Source organism: Cercospora beticola, chromosome 1 (assembly GCF_033473495.1).
Source record: "Cercospora beticola chromosome 1, complete sequence".
NCBI classification, from domain to species: Eukaryota; Fungi; Ascomycota; class Dothideomycetes; order Mycosphaerellales; family Mycosphaerellaceae; genus Cercospora; species Cercospora beticola.
Genome location: NC_088935.1, coordinates 797,511 through 822,640, shown reverse-complemented (window position 1 = coordinate 822,640; position 25,130 = coordinate 797,511). Strand labels below are relative to the sequence as shown.

Below are 25,130 nucleotides of genomic sequence, written 5' to 3'. Positions count from 1 at the left end.
GCCGGGTCATGTGCTTGCGCTGTGCGCATTCTGTCAGTGATGCGGCAACTGTTTAGATGTCTAGTCTTTCTGGAATGATGGAAATACCGCTTTGAGCCGCAAGCCACATGCATGTTGTGTTCTCGTTACATTCCATGAGCTAATTCATAGTGGTCTTCATCCACGTCCAAAAAGTCTACAGTCACATGTAGCTCCGATTGCAAAAGCGCATGACTGGCGTCGTCCTCCTTGTCCATGCCTCTACATATCCATTCGTAACTCCGCAAAATATTCCTCGTGCCCAACCTTGCAGTGTGTGAAGCTGGTAATTCATCCCATCGCATAACGCTCATCAAGGCAGTCTCCCTTGTGGGAAGCCGCCGTCCCAAACAAATAACCCCCAACAATCCCAAATGACGGCTGGTAGAAAGTAATGCATCCGCGCTGAATCAGATAACCGTAGAAGTGCTGAACTGTCGTTTCGACTTCCAGAACATCAGCTTCTTCAGACGGTGCTCCTTCTTCTTGGGCTGTGAAAGAATGGTCTCCGTTGCTGCTGTTGATGGTCTAGTCTCGTCGACGTTTTGTGATCGAGGTCCAAATGGCCCGCCTACCAGCTGTGACAGACTCTGAATGCTAGCGCGCTTTCGTCGTCGGCTCTCAGCGGATTCAAGCGAGCCAGAGGTCAAGGACGGGGTGCGCAGTCCGCTGACATCGCGTCGCGATGAGTTTGCATGCGCAGTACTGACCATGGTTGAACGTGAGCTTGTGAGGGACGGCACATCATCCACAGACATCCTGTAATCCTGTTGCACTTCACCCGTCGTGCATGAGCTCATAGTGCGGTTGTCCGCAATGGAAGATGCGGATGTACCAACACGAGAAGCCTCAAACGAGTTTTGCCGACGAGTGAAATCTGGCGATGAGAATGCGGAAGAAGTTGACGTCTCGGGCGTGGCATACGCATGCGGATCGTCTGGTAGCGATAGGAAGCTACTGGGCGCCGCCATGATCGTTGGCGCCTCGCTGCTATCGGAAGACTTGGTGAGTGAGTGCGCGCGCAAGTCCATGCTCTGTTCAAAAGATTCCGCATCATGGGCAATGGCAACGGATTCGACGGGGCTGGTTTCCTCGAATATCGTTTGTTCAATAATGGAGCTCGCCCGACGCTCAATCGCAGGAGTCGACAGCCGGGAAGCTGAGGTGGTATAATGTGGCGTTTCGAGGTCCCACTCGTTACGCTGGATTCCGAGTCCTTCGTCTAGGCTGGCCTCTTGCGCAGCACTTGTCATTGTCGGGTCAGCATCGACGACGGAAACTTCCGTAGAACCCTCGTCGTCGCTAGTCGACACCGTGCTGCTTGGTCGTGCGGACGACTCTGGCGACTGATCTTCCTCCTCTTCATCAAACACAGCCAATGTTGTTTGCGGGGGTGTTCCAGACCGGGACTGATCGAAAGCCATGAGCACGGGAGCGCTGGCAGTCCGGTGATGAGTCGCCCGCGGCTGGTAATGAGCACCTGGTCCGATAAAGTCGGAGAATCCGCGGTCGCTATGGAGCATCCTCCGTCGTCGCATGCCTACTTGAGTCGGCGTCTTTGGGCGACTCAGAGCATCATCCAGGTCCAGCATGGCTCCCTCCTCACTGTCGCGGTTGCGAATAGGGATTGGCTGAATGTACTGTGGAACGTCAAGCTGCGACGGCGCGGGCACAGATCGGTCGTGCACGATATCTGAATCATTGTCCATGCTGAAGACGGCATCAAGGTCTGTTTCGGCAACGGATCTGGGGGCTTCGGGTTCGAATTGCATCGGCTGCTTTGGCGCAAGCACTTCCGAGCGAGGTCGTGATCTCCGAGCGATCTTGGACACGGCCCAGTCTTTGATTTTTCGGGTCGAGAAACGTCGCTCCGAAACTGCCTCGTCTTCGTCAGTGTTCACACTCAGCTTCGAGGTGGACTCTTGAAGGGAGAGCGCCGAAAGACGCGATGGCTCGCTGGCAAGCAGGCCGATGGTTGGCTCGCTTTTACGGCGGTCGAAGCCCAATGAGCGGCTAGCCGCGTGTTTCTTGCTTGTCCGTGAACGCGTCTTAGCCACGACGTTGTCCGCCGCGAAGGTGAGAGATTTGGAAAGGACATCGGAGGCGGTTGATGGTCGCTCCAACTTTGCTTGAGATCCGTGCTTGAGCCATTCTCCCTCACGTTCTACACGTCTGGCGGTCTCGATGGACGACTTCAGAGACGAGTCGGGCTCGTCTTCCAAGGTGGTCTCGAGGGAAATGGCGCGGGATCGCGGAGCAGGTGGACTTGGGGTAGTCATGCTCAGAACTGAAGATATACTGTTGTTAACAGAGTGTCCTCGAATGGTGTTCAATGAGCTCTCTGTTTCCGAAGATATTGTCGAGAGAGGGCGTGGAATGTATTCCACATTCTCTGAGAATCCAACTTGGCGACGGGATGGAGGACGAGTGGATGCGGTATTATCCAAAGCAGGGCCAAAAGGATCGTGGAGCGCTGCAGCGTTCGACCCAGAGCGTTGGTGAGCGAATGGGTGGTCGAGCGGGGTGCTCGGCAGGCTGCTGGATAAGCGTGGTTGGGGCTCGGCTGCAGCTAGAAGTTTATGAATCTCATGTGAGGATATCGCTGCGGATCGTCGATGCGAATGGTGCGCTCGTTTGGGCTTATCCAAGGTAGAAGGCCTAGTTGGGCTGGAGCTCATCGCGCTGTTCAGGCCAACACCGCCTACGAGCTCACTGTGGTTCCTCCTGTGTCCTCCCCGTGATGGTGTCATGGCATTTGGTTCCACAGGCTGTGAAGGAAGCTGTTCCGCTTGGAGGCCAGAGGCGTCCCCGGCATTGAACTTGAACGTAGGCAACTGCTGTGTTGCTGCCCTCTTATGGCTGTTACGCGCATCTGCAGTCGCTGGCCTCACATCAACATTCATGGACAGTGGTCGCCCATGGCTCGTTCTTCGGGGTTCCAGGTTGAGGGTGTGATCTCCAGGTGGAGGAAGCCTTGGGAAAGAGAACTCTGGGTTCGGCTGCATCTCAATCTTTGGCGCGGCAGCAGCCATCATCGGAGTAGAAAGGGTGTTTCCAACGCCATGCGAATATCCGCGGGAGCCTGACGCCGCAACCTCGGTCATTATCGCGAAGTTCGAGACAAAGGTGGCTTTGATGTCGACGTCGAATAAGTTAATTGTACAACAATGGGCGTCCACAGGTCTGTCGCAACATCGAAATTGCGTCGTCCAAGGTCGCCGTGGTGGCAGAGCGACGTCCGGGACGTGCGAGCGAGGATGCGTGCGGAGGAGGACAGTCGGCGGGATGCGAGGAGCGACGACAGGTGCCAATGGCAAATACGATTATTACTAGAGCGCGGCCATGTCAGTGACCAATGTCTTCGTAGTGCTAGGCACTCAAGCGCGCACGCCACAGCGGTGCAGCGGCGGCGGGGAGGAGGCGTACAGATAGAAGGCTTTGCTCGCAGAGCAAGAGGCACAGCAAAAGCACTGGGGGTACCCGACCGCGAAAGAACGACAACAATAATCAAAAAGGAGTGGACGGCAGCGAGAGCGCGTGCGCGAGCGACGGACAGCACACTGCGAGGAGCAGCGGTGGTGGTGCTGCTGGCTGCTCAAATGGAATGCCCGGCGAGGTGGACGGCGGCGGTGGGTTGTGAAGAGGAACTGGACAGCGGAGAGACAATCGCTCGCTTGACCGTGCACGGACACATCACTATTAACTTTCGCTCGCTATGCCTTGTGCAGACTAGGAGAGATGAAGTCGTCTTGGCTGCCGCGCCGCTGTCTGCTTGCGTTGCACACGGCGCGCCGCTGCATGCTGCAACCACGGGCGCTCTCGCACGTCGTGCACACGTCTACGCTACCCGATCTGGCATATCCACGCGCATTGCGCCCGCAGCTCCAGCGCGCGCCGCGGCATCCGGGCATCGCTGTCGTTGTTGAAGTCGTCGACCAGCAGTGCCTAATTTGGGCCTCGTCTTCACACACGAGGCGTCGTACGTGAGAGGGCATTGCGCTAACTATAGGATCGCCCGATGCAACTCTACCAGGGCCACAGTCAGCCTTGGCTCGGGCCAGCATGAGGTGGTCGCAAGGCAACACTCTATCTGGCCCTCTGCCTATCGATGCGCCCGCTCGACAGAGGCAGGCTTAGACAGCGCAGGAGAGAGCCTGTCTCCGGCAGCGTTGCCCTGCGAACACGACAACGTTGCGCATCTCCACGTCCACGAATGCGTGCGTGAGCTCGGGACCGCCGCTTCACCATCCCGTCCTCGCCTCTCCTTTGCGCGTCTCGTGACCCTCCCATTGGCCAGCGACGTCCGCCATGTCGTATCTCGGCTTTGGAAGCTCCTTGCGCGAACCCCACTGCTCTTCACAGTGGCTCACCGTCGCCAGCTCTCGCCTGCGCCGCCGATGAGCGGTGCTGCGAGCTGTGCTGCGCCTGGCCGCTCAGCCAGCAGTTGTGTGCCCGTCTGGAACGGGCCTCAAACTTGCTCGTGGCCAAACTCACCTGCGTTGCCGGCCAGACGCGGCGTCATGTCAAAGGATACGCTCTGCCCGGCGCTCCACGAATGCGCCTGCCTCGAACCCTGCAAACTGATCTGCATGCTGCGCTTCTGCAGGGGCAGCCTCTCGTTCCTGCACCTACTCGACGCAGCCCGCCGGATGCATACGCACTTGCAGATTAGCACCATGGCACGCATGGAATGGCTGTAAATCAAAAGAGCGATGACTTGCTTTGTGTGCCGGTTGCCGCCTACTACAAAGTCGCCATGCAAGAACAGTTTATGGTATATCCACCCCAAGGATCCACTCCATCTCGGACCATTCGTTCGGCGATGATGAGCCGGAGAAACCTCTTGCGTGCCCTACCAATGTGCCAGCATTCAGAGTTTAAACGAAACGTGCTTACATCTCTCTACGCCCACACGAATGCAAACAATACACACGATGATCAGGGTCCGGATGATCCCGTCCTGAGTCGCTCTGAGCTCGTCGTTCTCACTTCTTCTCTTCACAGCTACTACTCTGCGTCGTCGTCAATACCCCACCGCCACTTGGATGCACAGCATGATGCAGCAAGCCTCGATCAGGGGTCCAAATGATGCTAGGGCCTCCGAGCCGTATTGCATACAGGCGCGCGAGCCAACAGACACGTCGACTTCCTCCTCGCAGACCACGGCCGGAAGTGGGCAACGCGTGTCGCGAAGACGAACCACTGGTCACGACTGATGCTATAGACCCTGATCTGAATCAATACTGACTCGCCGCCAAATCATGCCTTGGTACTGGACCAGAATCCCGCTCAATTCATCCCGAGAGTCTGGATTCGAGGGACTCAAGACAGCTACTCCTGAGTCGTGCCGTGAGCTCTCCCTGATTGTGACACAACAGTGTATCTGCCCGTTCGTACTGCAGATGCGATCATTCCCGGTTGGGTGCTTCTGTGATCTTTTCATTTTGGCTTGACAGCTTCGTTGCACATCCGGGCCGTCCGGATTGCACACTCCAATCTCTTCAATGGCGTGTTCGACCCCTTCATACGCCTTCAAACAGCAAGAGCTGCGGTTCCGACAGAGAGGAAACACTACACAGCATCTACCACTCCAAGACCTGATGTGACAATGCAAGCTAGGATGCCCATGAACAGGAGGCTGATACGAGCTTCGATCAAATACCTCCGATGTAGGTCAGCACAACAGAAGCCCAAGGAATGCCTTGTACACCCAATAACGGCAGAGCCTCACTGCTGTGTAAGATTGACGTCGCATGATGCTATCATTGAAGCTGTTGAGAACAAAGTGAACAGGGCTTGCATAAAAGGTGTTGCGTTGGCATTGCCATGGCTACTGCGGCATATCTTCTTGGGGTCCCAATGCATTGGAATGCAATCACTGGCCACGAAGCTGGCAAGCAAAACGGTTGAGACGTTTCATTCCAGCCTGTCTCGCAAACTGGATGTCGAATGACAACATTGTCCGCGGCCACCGCGATGTCAGACGCTCTTCGCGAGACAAGACTACAGATGCCTGCTCAACGTGTTACTCTGCGCTACGACCCTCCGGCTCAGACGCTCACGCTGCTGACGTACAGGTCTCACGTATGCAAAAGTGGACTGCCTGGAAATTATACTGCACACAAGAGTTAACATTGGCACAAGTCGAGAGATTTATACGGAGAATCGTATGCTATCGTTCTAGAAGCTGCCGAGGCACGCGATGAATTCGAGCAGGCTTTCTTAGCCGACAACCGCCCCGGACCCCACTCTCCACGTTCTTGTCACGCGTGCACCAGCCTCGACAAGCACTCACAGAGGAGCTGTGCTGGGGATCCTCTGCGGAAACGAGCGCTCACGGTCAAGGCGGCACGGCATTAATCTACAATCGGTCTACTGCCGACGATGGTGTTCGTGCATAGCCGAATCATGCAATTCTTGCTCTGTCATGCTCACTCTGTTTCATGCTTACATCCTCGAGTGATTCTCAGCTCTGTCTTCGGCGATAATTGCACCACAGAGACTTCATACTGCTGACTCTGCATATCATCATAGATCATTAATTGAGTGATCAGCCCACCTCAATCGAACGCCAATAGTAATCGACAAAGGACAATACCCATCAAGATGCCGTGGAAATCAAGATGGAGTATAGACATTCCAGCCTGCTCGCTCCCGACCTATCTCTTCAAGTCACCAACCGCAAAGCTCGAAGATAAACCTCTCGTGATCGAAGGAGCCAAGCCAGAGAACTATCTGACCCATAACACTTATCGAGAATGGTGCATGAGATTCGCCGCCGGCCTCCAAAAAGCAGGCCTGCAACCCGGTGATCGAGTAATGCTCTTCTCCGGCAACACCATCTTCTTCACCAGCGTCCTCTTCGGCACCATAATGGCAGGCGGAATCTTCACCGGCGCCAATCCCACCTACGTCGCCCGCGAAGCAGCCCACCAACTCCGCGACTCCGGAGCCAAATTCTTCCTCGTCGGCTCCGCAAACCTCGAAACCGGCATCCAAGCCGCCAAAGAATGCAACTTCCCCCTCCAAAATCTCTACGTCTTCGACGACGGAGTCGAATCCTTCTCCAATCAAAACATCCCAGATACCACCACCCCTCAAGGCATCATCATCAAATCCTGGACCAAACTCCTCGTCCCCAAATCCTCAGCCGCAAATTTCCGCTGGGAAGAATTCACCTCTCGCTCCCAACAACAAGATCGTACAGCCGTACTGAACTACTCCAGCGGCACCACAGGTCTCCCCAAAGGCGTCGAAATCACACATTACAATTACATCGCCAACTCGGAGCAAACAAACTACGTCTCCGCTCTCGCAGAGGACTACGCCGAATGGCGTTCTCGCGCGGCGGCGATCGCTTTCTTACCAATGTATCATGCTTATGGTCAGACGTACTATGGCATGAATTTCCCTTTGCAGGGCGTTCCGATGTATTTGATGCGGAAGTATGATTTTATTGATATGTTGGAGTATATTCAAAAGTATAAGATTACGCAGTTGACGCTTGTGCCGCCGATTGTGGTGCAGTTGACCAAGCGAGATGAGGTGTTCAAGTATGATCTTTCGAGTCTTGAAGGAGTGGGATGTGGAGCGGCACCATTGGGGAAGGAAGTAATTGCGGAGTTCGAAAGGCGATTTGGAGTTGGGGTTACGATTCGACAGGGTTGGGTAAGCCTTCTTCTTCTCCTACTCATACCCCATGACTGACCGTCTAATACTAACACTGTCTTTCTCCTCCACAGGGCATGACAGAAGTAACCTGCAGCGCCGTAACCTGGGACCCCAACCTCAAAGAAAAATCCAAACTCGACCTCGCCGCCGTAGGAGAACTAAACCCCAACATCGAAGGCGCCATCGTCGACGAAAACGGCAAAGACGTTCCCCAAGGCGAACGCGGAGAACTCTGGGTCCGAGGCCCCAATATCATGAAAGGCTACTGGAATCGCCCCGAAGAAACCCTCAAAACTTTCACCTCTGGCCCACCCGGCCAACGCTGGCTCATGACAGGCGATATCGCTTTCAAGGATAAATTCGGTCTCGTACACGTCGTAGATCGCAAGAAAGAATTGATTAAAGTTAAAGGGTTACAAGTTGCTCCGGCGGAATTGGAGGCGTTGTTGTTGGATCATCCGGCTGTGGAGGACGCGGCTGTGGTTGGTGTGACGATTGGAGGGGAAGAGTATCCGAGGGCGTATGTGGTGTTGAGTAAGAAGGATGTGACGACGAAGGATGTGGCGGAGTGGTTGGCCGGAAGGGTTAGTAGGCATAAGAGGTTGACGGGTGGTGTTGTGGCTGTGGATGCGATTCCAAAAAATCCGTCTGGGAAGCTTTTGAGGAAGGAGTTGAGGGATAGGGCGAAGCAGGAGGTCGGTGATAAGGAGGGGCAGAGTAGTAAGCTGTAAGTGGAGACGGGCAGTAGACTTGAGATAGACTTGACATTCTTCATCTGTGCTGAGTTTCTCTTATTCTTACTTCAATGCTACGCATTTTATCGCTTCCGTGGCCCGCTATGCACATCTCCGCAAAAGGAACAATGTCAGGAAATAAGATCTATCACAACTGGCACAAATGCTTATGCAAGCCGGCTACAATTCCTTTACCCAACTTGCAGGCACCACACCCTTTCCAGCCCTGCTCTCCACCTCGCACCACCCATCACCCTCATCCGCCTTGACAAGGACCATCTTCTCTCCCTCATCCATATCAACCTCACCAGGCCCATTAGCTTGGTAGGTATACATAGCTTCGACATACTTCTTCGCCGCGGCACCTCTCCTTCTGGGCGCGACAGCGGGCCCCTGTTTCTTAGGTCTAGGTGCTCCGTCATCGCTTCCCGTGAGAGACGCCGTGGAGTGGTTCGAAGCAGCCGCGCTGACAGGCCGGACGTCATGACCCAGTGAGGCTTTCGATGGGATAGGAGGTGCCGATAATTCGGCATATGAAGCTGGTACGAGCCCGGCGACCGAACCAAACGTATTAGGTTTGACTTTGATCCATCCTGACCCATCATCGGGCTCCACGAGGGTGAAAGAGTCCCCTTCGGCGACGGAGATCTCGCCTTCGCCTCCGGCGGTGTAAGCATATAGCATTTTGCCTTTCTGCTCCACCAGCGAGGCAGGGTCTCCATCGCTGGGCTTAATGTAAGCTGCCGGAGGCGGTGCCATCACACGATGCCGGGCAGTACTACTGCTTGTAGAGATCTTGCTCGTGGGTGCTGTGGAAGTGGCAGACGGAGGTTCGTCTGCTGATGAACGAATCGTCATACCTGATACGCTGCGGTTTGCACTTGCTGCATATCCAGAGCTCAAAGTATTCATCGACCCAATGGTGTCGCTCCTCTGCAAGCTCTGAGGACGACTGTCACTGGCGTGGTCGCCATTACTTGATGGCGGAGGGGGCGCGGCTTGGGCGGCTTGTGCTGCGGCTTGTCGCGAAGCCTTTGCTGACTTCTTTTGCTCCTTGTTGAGCTCGCCTGGGCAATCTGCAGGAACCTTAAGTTCGCATTTCGTATGACAAGTAAACCCACAGTCTTCGCAGCTTAACCCTTTGGCATTCAGTCCCCATAATCGGTCACCGCACAAGTCGCAACTCGTGGGTATCTTGTATGTCTGATTCTTGAACTTGTGGTTTCGAGCTCCCACGGACACGTCACCGACAGCAGACGTGATGGTGCTCACTTCGACCTCTGCTGTGACTCGTTTCCGCTCTGCCTCGTGCAGCAATTCCTGGTGGTGAAACTGTGCCCGCACGACTTCCACCTCATCCCGCTTATCTTTACCCTCGCGAATCGCCTGCCTAACACGCTTCGCGCCCTCGACTTCACGTTGTTTTGCTTCGCATTCTCGTTTCAGCTCTCCTAATGACGACTTGGACTTGGACAAGATGTTCATGAGGAAAGTCTTGCTCATAGGATCTGATGCCATCACATCATCGTCCAACCATACCGGAGCTGGCTCAAAGACAAAGTCCGGAGGATCTTGCCATTGTATCGCATTGTGCCGAGCAAACATCATGCTATCAAGGACGGGGTTGTTGCGTGGGATCTCTGCCGAAAGGTGATCCAACAGCTGGGTCGAGTTCTTCATGGCCTGAGTCTCCATAGAAGCTGCAGTCAGCCACAAGCCATTCAAAGCTGCAGTTCGGGCTTCAGACAGAGACTGGAGCGACTATTCCAACATAGCACATTAGTACAGATCTTCACGCAAAGCACGAGCGCAACTTCTTACATCGAGAAGATCAGGAACATAGTCGTGATAATATCGTTCCTTCTGCTTGTTCGTAACATTGATTGCGATCAAGTACGTGTTCTTCATGTTCCTCATCTCCGCCTGTTGCTGCTGAAAGGCAGCTTGTGCCTTTTGCTTGCCATGGTCGAAACTACTCTCGGTCTTTTTCCGTTTGTTCTCGACCTCTTGACAAGTACTGTCGTATTTGCTCTTGGTCTTCTTCAAGTCCGCGTAGCTGCCATCTCGCTCCTTCTCCAGCTTGGCAGCATAGTCGGCGTGGGACTTGCGCAAGTCCTCGTACTTCGCAGCAAGGTGCTTTAGTGGCTCTGCAACGTGACCGATCAAGGCATTCGCAAAGCGATCGTGCTCGTTCGCCCGTCCTTCCAGTGTCGTGAGCTGGACCGTCCACGTGGTCATCGATGCGCTCTCGAGAGAGCCCGGAGTTACTGTCGGAGTGTCGCCCACGCTCAGGCTGCTGGTCTTCTTTGCCTTCTTCTCATAGTATTTCTTTGCCAGAGCGTTCAGCTTCTGGCTGTACTCCTTCTCAATGGCATGACGTTCGCGGTAGAACTGCTCAATGTCGTTCAGCCAGGCGATGCCGCCTGACACCCAGGCATTCACGGGCTTGAAGCCATCCTTCAGCTCCGCGCCGAAGCTGGTCGCAATCTCCACCTCGGCCATGTCACTTCACGTGCATTCACCGACTCAACAGTCACGGTCATGGCCGAGCAGGCAGCAGTGAAGTGAAAGGACAACAATGCACAAGTGAAGACTAAGACTGGGCATCATCATCTTCGGCCAAGAAAGCCGGGCGTCGCAAGCCCACCCAGCACCCAACAACGTGCCTGCCCGGCCTGCCGTGCCCCGCGATCTGCACGTGCGGCGAGGTCCGTGCCTTCCTTGTTTCTCGAAGCTCGAAGCGGCCATTGTCGAAAGCTCACAACTTTTGTCGCTTTCACCATCCAGCCGACATCTCACTTCTCGCACTTCAGCGAAGTGCGCCTCTTCTCAACACATCGGTCGTTGTCATCTCAACTGACCCTCGTCGGCATTTTCAGCCGCCCACGCTCTTTGCACGCACCACTCCCTCACCAAACACTTGCCCCTCGGCACAACAGTAAGATGTCGACAGAACCAGACGCGCCGAAACTCGGCGGCCTCAGCTTGGGCGACGAAAAGAGCACCAATTCCCCCGCGAACGGTACGAAGGCCAACCCTGCCGCCGCGATTTTTACGCCATCCGGTCCTGGCTTCAAATGGTCCGATGAGGATGACTCGACCGCAACGGGCTCTGACAAGAAAACAGGCGGTGACGGAGCGGACAAGAAAGATCTCGAGAAGGCTCAGGTCGATGGCGCCGGTCACTTCATGGCGGGCTCCAAAGGCTTGAACGAGCCAGAGTTTGACGTCAATGTCAAGTTGGCAGATCTTCAAGAGGACCCGAACAATCCTCTTTACTCAGTCAAGAAGTTTGAAGAGTTGTCGCTGTAAGTTGCTGAAGGATATATATACGACAATTGAGCAACTGTAGGCTGACATTGCAAATAGGAAAGAAGAGCTCAGCACTGGTCTGGACCTTATGGGATTCCAGAAGCCCTCCAAGATTCAGGAGCGCGCACTTCCACTGCTGCTCAAGGACCCACCTCAGAACTTCATCGGTCAATCACAATCTGGCACAGGCAAGACTGCCGCTTTCGTCCTCAACGTTCTCCAACGCGTTGACCTTTCCATCAACAAGCCACAGGCGCTGATTCTCGCACCGACTCGAGAACTCGCTCGGCAGATCGCTGGAGTCGCGACGACCATGGGCATCAAGCTTCTGGAGAAAGGCTTGCGAATCTCGCAATCGGTGCCAGACCCAGAGACCCGTGGGAAGCCCGTCGAGGGGCAAGTCGTTGTTGGCACACCAGGCACAGTGATGGATCAGCTGAAGCGGCGGCTACTCGATGCACGAGGCATCAAAGTCCTTACGCTCGATGAGGCGGACAACATGCTCGATCTGCAGGGCATGGCAGACCAGTGCAAGCGTGTCAAGCAGCAATTGCCGAGGACCGCCCAGGTCGTGCTGTTCTCCGCAACTTTCCCACCAGACGTTTTGGCCTTTGCCGAGCAGTTCTCACCCAAGTCGAATATGATCACCTTGAAGGTCGAGGAGCTGTCCGTTAAGGGCATCCGACAGATGTACCTGGACTGCCAGAATGACGAGGAGAAATACGCCGCCCTTCTCAAATTCTATGGCCTCATGACGATTGGGTCATCAGTCATCTTCGTCAAGCACAGAGAAACAGCGGTCCAGATCGACAAGCGCATGACAGCCGAGGGCCACAATGTTGCCTCTCTGACAGGTGCAAAGGAGGGCGCAGAGCGCGACGAGACTTTCCGGAAATTTCAAAAGGGTGAGGCAAAGGTGCTGATTGCCACCAATGTGCTGTCCCGTGGTATCGACGTCTCCACTGTCACCATGGTGGTCAATTACGACATTCCAGAGACGGTGGATGGTCAACCAGATTTTGAAACCTACTTGCATCGCATCGGACGTACCGGTCGTTTCGGTCGCACAGGTGCTGCGCTCAGCTTCGTTCACGACCGCAAGAGCTGGCAGAGTCTCATGGCCATCTGCAAGCACTTCGGTGTCGAGCCCACCAAGCTTGACACCAGCGACTGGGACGAGGTGGAGCGTAACATCAAGGCGATCATGAAGAACTCTCGCAACAACATCAACATCGAGGAGATCGACATGTCTTGAGGACATCTGATTGTGGATTGTTGAAACAGCATGATGGCAAAGTATAAGCATGAGCATTGAAAGCAAGGGACGCAAGAGAGCACGCATATGGTCATTCATGCGTCCAGGCAGGCGAACCATACCGTTCGATGCCTAGAGACGAGACATGAGGCCGAGCTCGCACTGCAGCTGTAGAAACGGGATGGAACGCAAAGAGGAGCGATGTGCCTGCCACGGAAGACCTGCATGAGATTGGGCAGGCCAAAACAGCATTACATTGAGACCTCGCGCGATGATAGATACCCAGGCTAATAAGGCCAATAATGAAGCACGAACTTCAGCAAAAGAGTCAACATCTCCTGTTTCACCGATCTGGTTGTTTGTGCTCCTCCCTACTTACATTATTGTGCATCTTTCGCGCTCGTATCCCTCACGGGACTGCTCAGCTCACTGCGGCGGCTCCTAACCCACTTTCCATGCAAAGCTGATGACTTTGAGCACCCACAGTGGCGCCCCACTGCAGGGTTCGATGTAGTTACGCCTACCCAATCACAATGTCGACAGCTACTTTCTCCCGTCACGGAGTAGAAAGAGCTCTATCGCTCGCGTGGCCTACTGCTAGCCATTTACAAGTACCAAGTATTCTCTCGTTCAGAGGAGAACATTCATCACACCGCTTTTGCGGGAAGCAGGTACAGTTGCCATGAGAAAGTGGTACGCTAGAAGCGGAGTTCGCTCCACCGAACCAACAGTGGCTGTGGAAGTCGTTGTTTTTGTTGGCTGCAGGGAAACTGGCGTGCTGGCTGTGCTGGCGTTGCTGGCGCCGGGTCAGGCCCAGATTAGTAGCAACTGTGGCAGTGGATGTGGCTCCGCTTTTCACATACATACATGCTCATGCTGTGTAACTTGTGACTGTACCGAGTATCAAAGGCGTGCTCACGCGTTTTGGTGTGCTCGGGCACGATTGTGTTTCTGATGATGAAAAAGGTGATCTCGAAGTCGTGGTCTGGAAGCTGCTTCACGCATGCGGATCGGGGAATTTTTCGTTGTGTCGCATGAGTTCTAGAAGGGTTGATCGCTGTTGAGAACGTGTGCGAAGCAGGTTCGGAGGCGAGATGGAATAAATGAAACGGCCAATCAAACATGAACAATGTCCGTCAGTCACCGTTTGGTTCCTGCGTAAGTTGGGTTCTTCCTGGGCTATAGCACGTTGCTGCTGAGCTGTGTTGCTGTGTCAAAGGGACCTCGTAGAGTCATGTGCACGCAGGTTGGAAATGCAGGTCTGCAGATCGGCTCAACGTTGATGTGTTTGGCTGCACAGGCTGGACTTGTCGGATCGCTAGTCAGTGGAAGAGGTGATGCACATGGTGCAGAAGTGCTGTGAGGGACCGAAGTCTGTTGTTGCGCTGCGCGTGCCGATGGACTGCAATGTCACATAGCTTCCTCCCATGTGCAAAGGGATCCTGGGTGGCGTAGCAGCAGCTCTCTGCTCTGCTGTCACCAAACTGTCAATGGACGCTGGCGTTGGTTCGCCCGGGGACTACAACGACAGGAAACGTTTGCTCGCTGCTTTTGGATCAGCAGAAGCGCCTTATGCACGGTATATGCGTGGTGTAGGCGTTGTGGTTGCTTAAGCGCCTGAGGACCGAAGCGATGCCACTAGCTGCGATTGATGAGCTGCCGATCGAATACGCCAGACCCATGCCACACTATGAAACCAACCGACATGAGCGGTTTCTCACGGTGGGCGCACCATCCGGACAGGCATGGGCAGCTTTCGTGGGGTGGCCGCACCCGCAATTTCACGAGAGGGAGCCGGACTGACTGCTGCTGTGTTGTGCGATGGCTGTCTATCGAGACAGCGCAGAGTAGAATGTGGTTGATGGCGGCAGCAGCATGCGGGCGTCGGAGAGCAGCAGCACGCGCGACGAGGGACGGGATGGAAGCGAGTGGCTGGGCGCGCTCGTGGGCTTGACCCCGGTCGCTCGCTCCTTCCCGCACCAGTCCAATCACGGGCGGCCGCTTTTTGTCTTTTTCGCCGCGCCAGCCTGTGCTTCCTCCTGATCTTCGCAGCAGGCGCGCTGCGAGTGCTTCTCTCACATCCACCACCACACCACACGCCTCGACCACCATCATTCCTTCCCTTGCGACCGCCGTCCGTTAGTCTGCCAGTTGCATCTTTCGCCGCACTCACCATTCTTGCCTGCCTGCCTGCCTGCGCATTTCTGCCCCTTCGCCCGCCCGACCGCAGCCTACAGAGCGACACACCACGCCCTCGTCGCACTCGTCACCGCCGGGAGCCCCCTAATCTCCAACTTGCCGACGATTGCCTGCGCACGCCCACGCCCTCGCACGCATCATCATCATATAGCGCGTGCACGCCCGCAGCCTGCCATCGACCTTGCGACGATCTCGTCTGCTGCTGCTGTCGCCAACACCACCCGCAACGACATCTGACTCGGGTACGCGCTGACTCTCACCGCACCACGCACACACACACAACACTCTCGCCCTCTCGCCCGACGCCTCCCACACGTCAGGACTCACTCGGCAACAAAGCGCGTCTCTGCTCTTCATCTTTCGGCGGCACTCTACGACAAAGACTGCATTGTTGCGGCAGCTGGCTCTGGCACTCAGACAAGACAAGGCTATTTCTTTGTAATCTTATAATTTTACACCTTACAGCTACGCCGAGCCCTTTGACACCGACCGGCGGCCTAATTCTGGCGTGTTCGACCACACGTCCAGCACCATCTGTCTAATCAGTCCTCTCACACAAGAGCGATTCTGTTCCGGTCAGCTGTATCGTCTCCCCACAGCAGCGCCCAACACCAGCACGCTTTCACGACTTCCGATTTCTACGCACTACTACAGGAACGCATACATATCTGATCGAGAATGAGCATTGGCACTGGCGGCATTGCTCAAATGACTTCTTACAACAACAACAACAATAACTCCAACAACGCCTTCCCTTCAAATGGTCTTGGTCTTCCCGGTTCTGGCTTCAGCGGCGCACGAGGCCAGCGTCAGAACACCAAGCGGTTGAGCGTGGCTCTCCCGCCCCGTGTTGCTCCCATTAGCGAGAACTCGACCGACAACCCAACTCCACGCACCAGCCGTTCGCACCTGCTTGCAGGTCTCCGCACCCAGCCCAAGACTCCATCGGTCCCGGCTTCCGCTCCTTACCACCAGACACATCACTCCGTCTCTGGCATCAACGCTTCTCAATGGGCAGACCAGAACTACCCTGGCTATAGCCAGCAGCAGGTTCCACACACTGCCTCGCGAGCTAGCTTCGACATGTCCGCCCAGTATTCCAAGAACGCGGGTCGCCAGATGTACTCTCTGCCCGAGCAAGTCTTGGCTCCGCCATCAATGTACGAACAGGAAGATGTTGACCCCACCGTCCTTCAGCAAATGCAGATGCACAGCCTGTTCTTGGCCCAGCGCCAGCAGCAGTTGCAACAACAGCTCGCAAACATCACCGCCGCCACTCAAGGCGTGAACTTGAATGGCCGCGGCTCTTTCCATCAGCCACAGATGTCGGTGCAACATCAGCAGGCTCTCTATCTCCAGCAACAGCTTCAGCAGCAGCAACTCCAGCAGCAACAGCAGCTCCAGTCTCCAATCGAGGTACCTGGTCAACCTGGTGTTTACCTTGTGTACAACCCAGCTCTTCAAGGTTACTCGTATGTCGTCGACCAGTCCGTTCAGCAGCAGGCACAGCAAATAGTGTCTCCTGTCCAGCAGGCTCAGGCTCAGAACTTCCCGCAAGCACGCTACGACTCTCCGGCGCAGACCTTGAACGTCACCCCACCAGTAACAGAGCGCTCTTCGCCAGCCAATGGCCGCTCTTTCACTCCACCAAAGAAGGCGCCATCTCCACCTTCGACTCTCGAGCACGTTGAGCCTCTGCCACCGCCATCTGCGACCGCCTTCCGCCGTGGTCATAAGAAGGCATCTTCTCTCGCTATTGATGCTTTGGGTGGTGTGGCAGATGGCCCAAAGACTTCCAGCGCTGCGACCTTCGGCTCTCAACGTAGTGCATTCCCACCTACTCCAATGACTGGCACTTTCGGTCCAGGTGCGGCTCGTGCTGGCGAGCATCCAATCCGTCAACCACGCGGCCCTCCGGCAATCGAAGAACTGGCAGCTGCACCAACAAGCAAGCACGAAGGCAGCAAGAACTTTGCCACTCGTCAACGTCGCCGTGCACTTGACAGTCTTATGAAGGCCGGCAATGACCGTCGTGCTGTGTCTCGCTCTTCGGGTGGCAGCCCAGTCAGCGAGTCTGACTTCAACTTCGACCGTGCCGAGGTGCGTGGTAGCAGGAAGATGTCGCCCATCGGCTCCGAGATGCAGCAGAAGCGTGGCAGCCAAGGCTCCGCGGATGGCTACTTTGGTCTGAGCTCAGCATCTAGCAGTGAGGGCGAAGACTTTGGAGCTTTCAAGCAGCCGCCTACCCCAGCAACTCCTGTCGATGCTGGTGACCGCAAGAAAATGATGTTTGGTGTGCTCAATGCCGCTGAGAAGCGCAAGAGCCACTTTGTCTAAAGTAGGAATCGGTGGGAAACTGGTGTTGGTTGCTGGGATACACTTTTTTGGATTTGAGACGGCAGGTTTCTTGGTTCGCAATGCATGTGCACGACCTGATTGATTGGATTACCGTCATGGGAAAGAAAGAAAGAAATTGGAGGAAATGGGACACATTTTGGAGAAAAAGAGGATTCACAAATTCTGGAGAGATGGAACACAAGAAGCTGCAAAGCTTTTCGGAAACATTTCTTCACCCAGAGCTGTTACGCAGGGGCTTCGTTTCTCACGCTGTTGTCCGCTGTGCGCACGATGGCGTGTGAGAGAGCCTTTTCTGGCGGGATAACAACTTTTCATGTTTGTGCATAGTACCCTACCAGTATCTTCACTTCGGAAGAGCTGGGAGAGAGGGAAGATGAAAGATTTTATGATTCATTGGATGGGGTTCAACTTGAGCATCTGTTTCTTCTTTTTATTTTACACATGATCATCAGGAGCTACAAACTACAATTGATGCTCTTTTACGGCCGAACTTGAAGAATTTACTCTTCATTAGGGAAACCATATCTTACACCTTCTCACTCTCTGCTTATCAACTAGTTCTTGGCCAGCTTGCACTCGGAATTTGCTCGTCGAGTTGTAATGAGTTGGTATGGTACGGTTAGACGTGCGGGAATATCTGTTGCTCTATTGCTCTTGCGGTTCTGGAAAGCACACCACAGCATGGGGGAGGAAAGGAAGGATATGGGAACATGGAGACAATATTGATGCGAGAGTAAGATGAATTGCTTATCGACTATAATGACAGTAACGTTCACTGTCCGCTGCTTTTGTAACGTGTTCCTCGAATCGGATGGACGCTAATTTGCAGTGTTGGCGGGTTTTGGGTGGTTGCTTGGGAAGGCAGTCAGTGCATTGGTCGTACTTCCCCATTCGATTGCCACGAGCTCGAACGCTTTTCCCGGAAACATCACCTCACGCCGCGAAACACCATGCCATCGCATCCTACATCGCCGAATGACGAAGGCCGATAACAGAAGGCGACAGAAAGCAGTTGCAGTAGCCTCTTGACATGCTGCACGCCAAAATCTCAGCGCCTTTGTGCCTTTGTCCGCCAAAGCAAGCTGGTTGTAGGCCGGCCTCAGATGCAGCTCAAAGAAACTCCATTGTCGATGAGTGCACAATGGTCTTGTACTGCGATGATCAAGCATATCCTCACATACAGAAGATGACTTACTATAAAGTCTCGTCAATCGAGTTCGAGGTCGCAGCAAAACCATACGCAAACATGTCGTCTCACAAGCAAATCGACGTCACACAAGACATCATGCAGCAGCTTCCTGGTGAAGTTGTTGCGCATATTGCATCGTTTACGGAGAAGAAAGACCTGAATAACCTCCGCCTCGCGTCTAGCGACGCCGCCGCGAAGTCGAGCATTGAATTTGCAAAGCAGAACCTGAAACACCTTCACGTCAATATTCGCATTCAGGATGATGATTCGACTGACTTCGGCCGCTTCGACCTCTCTGATATCGAAGACGCCCTCAAAATTATCGAAGACAACAACCGTGCGAGCTTTGTCGAAGAAGTGACATTCGGAGACAATCTCGACTGGGACAGCACTCCATACATCTCCCCCGACCAGGTATTCGGGTCTCGCGAGATGACCAAAACTCGAACCTTGCTAATGACTCTCTTCTCCAAGTTGACATCGATTCGCAAGGTCTCATTCGCGTTTAACTTCGAGCCATTCACAGACTTCCTCATGCGTGCGCTCGAGGACTCCAAACACCTCCAACTCACCAGCCTCAACCTCTGCCACGGAGGCCTCATGCACGCCTACGACCTGTCCCAGGTCCTGAGAACTTTCTCGAAGACCCTCCGCTCCTTACATCTCCACAATCATAGCCTGCGATGGAATGAGTGGCAAGCGATCCTCGAAAACGTACGCGATGATTTGCAGATTGAAGAGTTCAGCATCAAGAGCGCGATCGTAAAACAGTCCATGTACCATCCGAATCTGCTGGATTTCAAGGCATCATCAAATGACCACGATCCCGATCTGCCGGAGGGAGAATCTTATTGCTTCGAGTGGGATTCTGTGGTCATGGTAGGCAAGACTGCGGTGAAAAGGAGCACTCAAATGTTGTTGATCATGCTGCCAGGCTACTAAGTACGAAGTACGGCAAGCTTGAAGGTAACGTGACGATCGGCACCATCGCAGATATGTTCTCTGGTTCGTGAATTAGTGCCAACGATTGAGAGTGCCTTCCTGTGTCGAGTTACTAAGCTACAAACAAGTCCTCGAAACAGTCAACCAAGAGAACATGTCCCGCTAGTAGGAGGCACGCAAGAGCCTATGTTGGCGCGGAACACGAACGAACCTCAATGACTCCGAACGCGTCCCTCTCTGCGGGCACGCCTTAACGCCTCTGTCAATACTGCTACCAAACATTGGCAGCAAACACGAATGGAATTCATATCGTACCGTATCCTAATCCCAATTTTGTCTTCTCAAAAAGACAACTGCTCAACCCTCTCTTCTCTTCTCTCCTCTTCTCTCCTCCATCCAAAAAAGTATTCTATTCTCTCCCAAATTGCCCAGCACCTGCGGGGAAAAAAAAATGGAAATCCAACCCAACAATAATATTTCCCGCCTCACTCACTCAGTGATAATGTTATATCACTCGAGGACGACGGAAAAGCTCAGAGAAAAGATACTACGAAAAAAAACCAATTGACTTGTTTGGATTCCTAGCCAAGTTCTCATTCATTCATTCATATCAAAAACAAACATCCATTCATCCATCCATTCCTACACATACATTCATTCAGAAAATTGTCCACCCAATTCTTATATTTTCAATGACAAACCCCCCATTCCTCTCGCAAGCCATCAGCACAAGGACAACAGGGTTCTCGTTCAGAAAGTGTGCAATATACCTACCAACCTACCTAGCTCTTCACTATCGCTGGAAAAAGAATACGGGTATTGGAGTAAGATATTTGGCGGAGAAGCGAAGGAGAGGATTTGAGGGAGTGGACAATATATCAGAAGGCGAATGGAGCCGAGAGCCTGGGATGGAGCATTAGTACACTGGAGACAGAGAACGAGAAAAGCAGCTTGTACAAGGTCCAGCCAGGTTTGAATATCTCTTCATCATCATCATTGACGAGTAAACGAGCACTAAAAAGATGAGGTAATTGGTTTCGAAGTTGATAGATAAGTTGATGTTGATAATGACGATGATGATGATTGGTGAGAAGATGGATCATATCATGCCCTTTGCGCCCTGACCTGACCTGACTTGACCACCGCCACCGCTGTCTGCTGCCTCCGTCTTCAGCGCGGCCGTCACTGACTCCTTCTCTCCCCCCCTTCTCGCACCTCGTTGCCGTTTCAAAGAAATACAGTCCTTCTTTCGCCCATCCAGTGGAAAACCCCCCCTCCCCGTGTTTGATATATGTCGCGCAATCTTTGTAATGGCCAGCAGTAGCGGCAAAAACAGCGTCCCAGAAATGTGTCGATGTCCGCGCGTCGTTGCTGTTCATGTTTCTACACTCTCCCATTTCTGCGTGGCATGCCATGCGTACTGTTGCGAACCACAATGTCCGTAGCGCACACATCCCCAGTAAAAGTGGCGACGATCATCATCTCTTCGCCGCTCCCGGGGTTCCAAGGTCTCGCATTCATGCATCGAAAAAAGGCCGATTATATCAGCCCGCACATGCGCAGATTTTCTTGGATGATAATGTCGTTCACAGCAGCCATGACGAATCGTATCTGCATGGTGTCTGTCGCGCACGTGAAGTGTGTGTAGATCTGCTTGGTAGGATGTTGATTGAGCCTAGAGCAAGGTCAGTTTTGCCAGAGAAAAGCCGAATGCGCCGGAGATACTCACGAGACAAAACGGTTCAAGATGTAGTCACATGCGGCGCCATAATCCTGACCTCCCTCGTAATCCGGGAAGTAGTTCTTCATGGGTGACACGGGTAGCTTCTCCTTGAAGCGGTCGATCTTGTTGAGGAATAGAATTATGCTGGTCTTGGTGAACCATCGGCTGTTGCAAATCGAGTCGAAGAGTGTCAAAGCTTCTTGCATTCGGTTCACGGTCTCGTCTTCGAACAAAAGTTGGTCGTATTCTGATATTGCCACCAGGAAGAGGATTGTCGTCACGTTCTCGAAGCAGTGTATCCACTTTTTCCGTTCCGATCTTTGGCCACCAACGTCGAACATGCGATATGTGAGGTCGCCGATGATGAATGTCGTTTCTGTGATACCCGTTGTCTTGACACGCGACCGCAGCACGTCCTGGTCGGAAGGAATGTACGTCGGTGACGCGATTGTGTCAATGGAGTCGAAGTAGTACTTGGCCGAGTCGTTCAGCTGGTACTCCCTACTCCTCTGGAACGCTGATTGCACGCCGGCATCAGCCCACAGAGTCTTGATTGCTTGACCGACTTCGGGAGGTAGCACGTCGCCTTCGATTTGTGCGGGTTGCATGAAAATGGTCTGCACGTGGTATTCGGCTCGTTGATCGTCCAATGGCAGTTCTAAGCTCTCCATGGCCTCCAAGATCACGCGCATACTTTGCACTGTGTTTGAGAAGATGATTTCCCGGAAGCTTTCTCGCTCGTCTCTTGAGTAGCCTCCCTCGTGTATGAGCTTCATCTGCTTGAGAATTGTCGATTTTCCTGATTCACCAGCGCCGAGGAGCAGCATCTTGATCTCATTCCGCAGGTTCATCTTGTCCCGCTTCAATTGGTTCTCGATCTCCTCATTTCGTTGCTTACCCTCCTTGGACTCTGAACTCTGTCCACACCCCATGATGGCGGTTGTGCGCGCACGGCCGTGGCGCGATGTATGTGTCGAGGAAGGGGAATGAATGCGATGGGGCGCGATCGAGGTCGCGCGAGTGCGTGCGGGTAGGTGCTAGTGCAGTAGGGATATACGTCGAGAACTGGCCGAAACGCGTTAGTCAATGCCTTGGAAAGCCTGTTTCCGACGTATGGTATGATGGTAGCACGAAGATGTTGTTTGCCGTCGCAACGTGACCAACGCAGCTGCTGCCGATCCGTGGCTAGCCTCTGCACAAGCTCAATTCACGACGCGATGGTGTGTCGAACAGGTCGCCGGCCAGCTTGCAGACTCTGTCTCGCGAATGCCGAGGGCCGGTTGTGCGGTGCTTCGTCTCGTTTCGTCTCGTGGTGATGGTGGTGTAGGACGGCGGCGAGGGCACTTACCTCGTCAATGACAGCAAGCGTCAAGGCGGACAGCTGTCTCGCACGTCGAGCAGTCGTGGGCGCGGACAATGAATGGAGCGCAATGGAGACGGTGCACTCTCCGCTCCTTTCGCGCGGCGAGCGTCGGCAGGCGGAGGCGTTCGCAGATTGCGTCGGGTCGTCGCGTCTCGGAGGCGGTGGGCGGTGGTCGACGAGGCTCGCAGTCGGTCGGGTCCACACTCGCAGGCAATGGGGTGGAGGGGAGGCAGGTACGCCGCTCGCGTGCAGACGTTCACGCACAGGAGGTTGCGGACTGCAGCAGAGGTGAGGTCTGGCAGTGCTGGCGCTGGAGACAGCAGTGGGAGGCCCAGTTTGGAGCTGCAGGGAGATTTGATTGGTAACAGCCGGGCGCTCGAAATGACTTTCGGAAGGCAGGGAGCGAGATCAACAGCCTTCCTGCTAACCCGTCTATCCCAGCGCCTATCAGCCAATGGGCGCGCGCGCTGCTGTGCTCGACTGCCGATGACCTGCAGGCCGGCGAGCTGGGTCAAAGCGGGTGGCGAGGGAGGATTGGGAGGAGCTGGAGCTGTCGCGGATCTGCGCTGTGAGGATCGCGAACAGCTGGTGGTGTTGGTGGTATGAGGATGGCGAAGGAGCTGCTCGGACGCCGACGCTCCTGCTGGCAAGTGGCACGGCGGCGGCAAAAGCAGCAGCAGCGGTGCTGTAAGTAGAGCCAAGGCAGTGTCTCGCTTGCAGACGGTGCGACAAGGCACGATGTGCTGGTGTGAGAGCGTGGTGCCTCTTCCTGTCCCAACCCTCTCCCGGCTCGCCTGCTGGCATCAACGCAGACACGAGGGACCGTGCTGCCAGAACAGAAAAACACCCTCCACCGCAGAGACCAGCCGCTTCCTGGCCGTGAACAGCCTCCAATCCGCCCCTGATTCGCTCGACGCATCGCATGAGGACAGGATCTCGGACTGTGCCACTTGCACGACATGATCGCGCGGCCAGCGCTGTGACGGGAAATCCTGCCACCACCGCCCGCCCCTCACCTCGCCGTGGCCGTGGCCATGACCCCAGACGTGGAGAGAGTCCGCGCGGTACAGTATACAAACACTAGTCGCTGCCTCTCGTTCCTGCAACTGCATCTGCACATCTCACCCGCCCGCAACAACCAACTCACCGAATAGGCCGTAAGCACATTGACGAAAAGCCATCCCTCGTCATTCACACGACAGGATGCCGCAGCTGAAACGCTTCTGGCCGAAGCCTTTGATGCAGACGGGAGGAGAGACACCCGTCAGGCCGGGTCAGGCCAGCATTTGTACGACCCTCAATCGAGCCTTCGTCTCACACGCCGGCCACTCATCTCTCTGTGTGGCGCCCTGAGCTGAACAGGAGAACTGGTTGCTGACTACAGATCCGGAACGACAACACCCTTCTTCTCAGTCAGCCCGTCCCATCGGACATCGTTCTGTCCGGATCCCATCGTCATCCGTGCTGTGAGCCTTGAGACTGGAGATTTGTGGGAGAGTGAAACGCCATCGAAGCTCCGTCGGGTAGCGCGTTCTAGGGAGCTTCGATACGTCCTTCGAGAAATTGCCTAGTTCCCGCACTCTACATCACGGCAGGCAGGAAACACCTTCCGCTGCTGCTGCCGGCGCCACCACCACCACTCGTCTCTTGTTGCGAGGAAATTCCTACCGGGTCAGGTCCCCATTAAACAACGTGAAAAACATCACTTCCTCAATTCCTTTTACCCCTCTTGCAGCACAACATCAAATCTGAGAACAGTTTACAAAAATAGCAGCAAATCGATCATAAAGAGTGGGAACCCCATGCCAACACTCAATGTCAATCATCAAGGCACGCAAAAGCCAAACAAGAATAGTGACATGCTCCCAGGGTGGAGAGCGTGGTCTCTTTTTCGGGAAATGGGCTTGTCAACGTTGAGGAGACAGAGTTTGGTAACTGTGAAGGGGGTTCGTCCGTTCTTCCTCTTGAAACACGAGCGGGTGGATGGAATTGATTGATGCCATGCCGCTTGCTTCGATTGAATCCTCGGTCGTGCTGCATACTGTACTGTGCTGAGTAGGAAGTCTTCTTGTTGTCCGTGAGCGATGCGAAGCAATATCGAATGCGCACGCGACATTGAATGTTCATGACAGTATATATTACCCATTTGAGCATTCATCCTTGCAATCGTGACTCTTGTTGATTACAGAAGAAAGAGCGTGCCGCGGTAGTTCATCAATCATCGGCATTCCGATGCCGATTCGGCCCCGCTGCCTCATACAGCACAGCAAATCAATCACCCATGCAAAATCAAACCACTCCCTAGGCTTTTCATCGCCCTCGCGTGGTGCTTTCCATGCCCAGCGAACCACGTACGTGCAATCGGA

General features: G+C 54.3%; 7 protein-coding genes across 7 annotated transcripts; 4 read left to right on the top strand and 3 right to left on the bottom strand.

Moving 5' to 3' along the window:
* Positions 1 to 428: 428 nt before the first annotated feature.
* On the bottom strand, positions 429 to 3,122 carry RHO25_000342 (uncharacterized protein; the record flags this gene model as incomplete). Its single annotated transcript, XM_023592961.2, has 1 exon — positions 429 to 3,122. One exon carries the CDS (start codon positions 3,120 to 3,122, stop codon positions 429 to 431), a length of 2,694 nt encoding a protein of 897 aa, XP_023458971.1.
* Positions 3,123 to 6,624: 3,502 nt separating this feature from the next.
* On the top strand, positions 6,625 to 8,420 carry RHO25_000341 (uncharacterized protein; the record flags this gene model as incomplete). Its single annotated transcript, XM_023592960.1, has 2 exons — positions 6,625 to 7,686; positions 7,761 to 8,420. 2 exons carry the CDS (start codon positions 6,625 to 6,627, stop codon positions 8,418 to 8,420), a joined length of 1,722 nt encoding a protein of 573 aa, XP_023458970.1.
* A 183-nt stretch (positions 8,421 to 8,603) lies between these two features.
* RHO25_000340 (uncharacterized protein) lies at positions 8,604 to 10,925 on the bottom strand (the record flags this gene model as incomplete). The annotated part of the gene is made up of 2 exons (XM_023592959.2): positions 8,604 to 10,184; positions 10,245 to 10,925. The coding sequence occupies 2 exons, from the start codon at positions 10,923 to 10,925 to the stop codon at positions 8,604 to 8,606; spliced, it is 2,262 nt and encodes a 753-aa protein (XP_023459133.1).
* A 441-nt stretch (positions 10,926 to 11,366) lies between these two features.
* On the top strand, positions 11,367 to 12,990 carry DBP5 (RNA helicase required for poly(A+) mRNA export; the record flags this gene model as incomplete). The annotated part of the gene is made up of 2 exons (XM_023592957.2): positions 11,367 to 11,731; positions 11,793 to 12,990. 2 exons carry the CDS (start codon positions 11,367 to 11,369, stop codon positions 12,988 to 12,990), a joined length of 1,563 nt encoding a protein of 520 aa, XP_023459131.1.
* A 2,877-nt stretch (positions 12,991 to 15,867) lies between these two features.
* RHO25_000338 (uncharacterized protein) lies at positions 15,868 to 17,526 on the top strand (the record flags this gene model as incomplete). Its single annotated transcript, XM_023592956.2, has 1 exon — positions 15,868 to 17,526. One exon carries the CDS (start codon positions 15,868 to 15,870, stop codon positions 17,524 to 17,526), a length of 1,659 nt encoding a protein of 552 aa, XP_023459130.1.
* A 1,267-nt stretch (positions 17,527 to 18,793) lies between these two features.
* On the top strand, positions 18,794 to 19,678 carry RHO25_000337 (uncharacterized protein; the record flags this gene model as incomplete). The annotated part of the gene is made up of 1 exon (XM_023592955.2): positions 18,794 to 19,678. The coding sequence occupies one exon, from the start codon at positions 18,794 to 18,796 to the stop codon at positions 19,676 to 19,678; it is 885 nt and encodes a 294-aa protein (XP_023458966.2).
* A 1,539-nt stretch (positions 19,679 to 21,217) lies between these two features.
* CGA1 (Glucoamylase 1 precursor (Glucan 1,4-alpha-glucosidase) (1,4-alpha-D-glucan glucohydrolase)) lies at positions 21,218 to 22,333 on the bottom strand (the record flags this gene model as incomplete). The annotated part of the gene is made up of 2 exons (XM_023592954.2): positions 21,218 to 21,353; positions 21,408 to 22,333. 2 exons carry the CDS (start codon positions 22,331 to 22,333, stop codon positions 21,218 to 21,220), a joined length of 1,062 nt encoding a protein of 353 aa, XP_023459128.1.
* Positions 22,334 to 25,130: the final 2,797 nt, after the last annotated feature.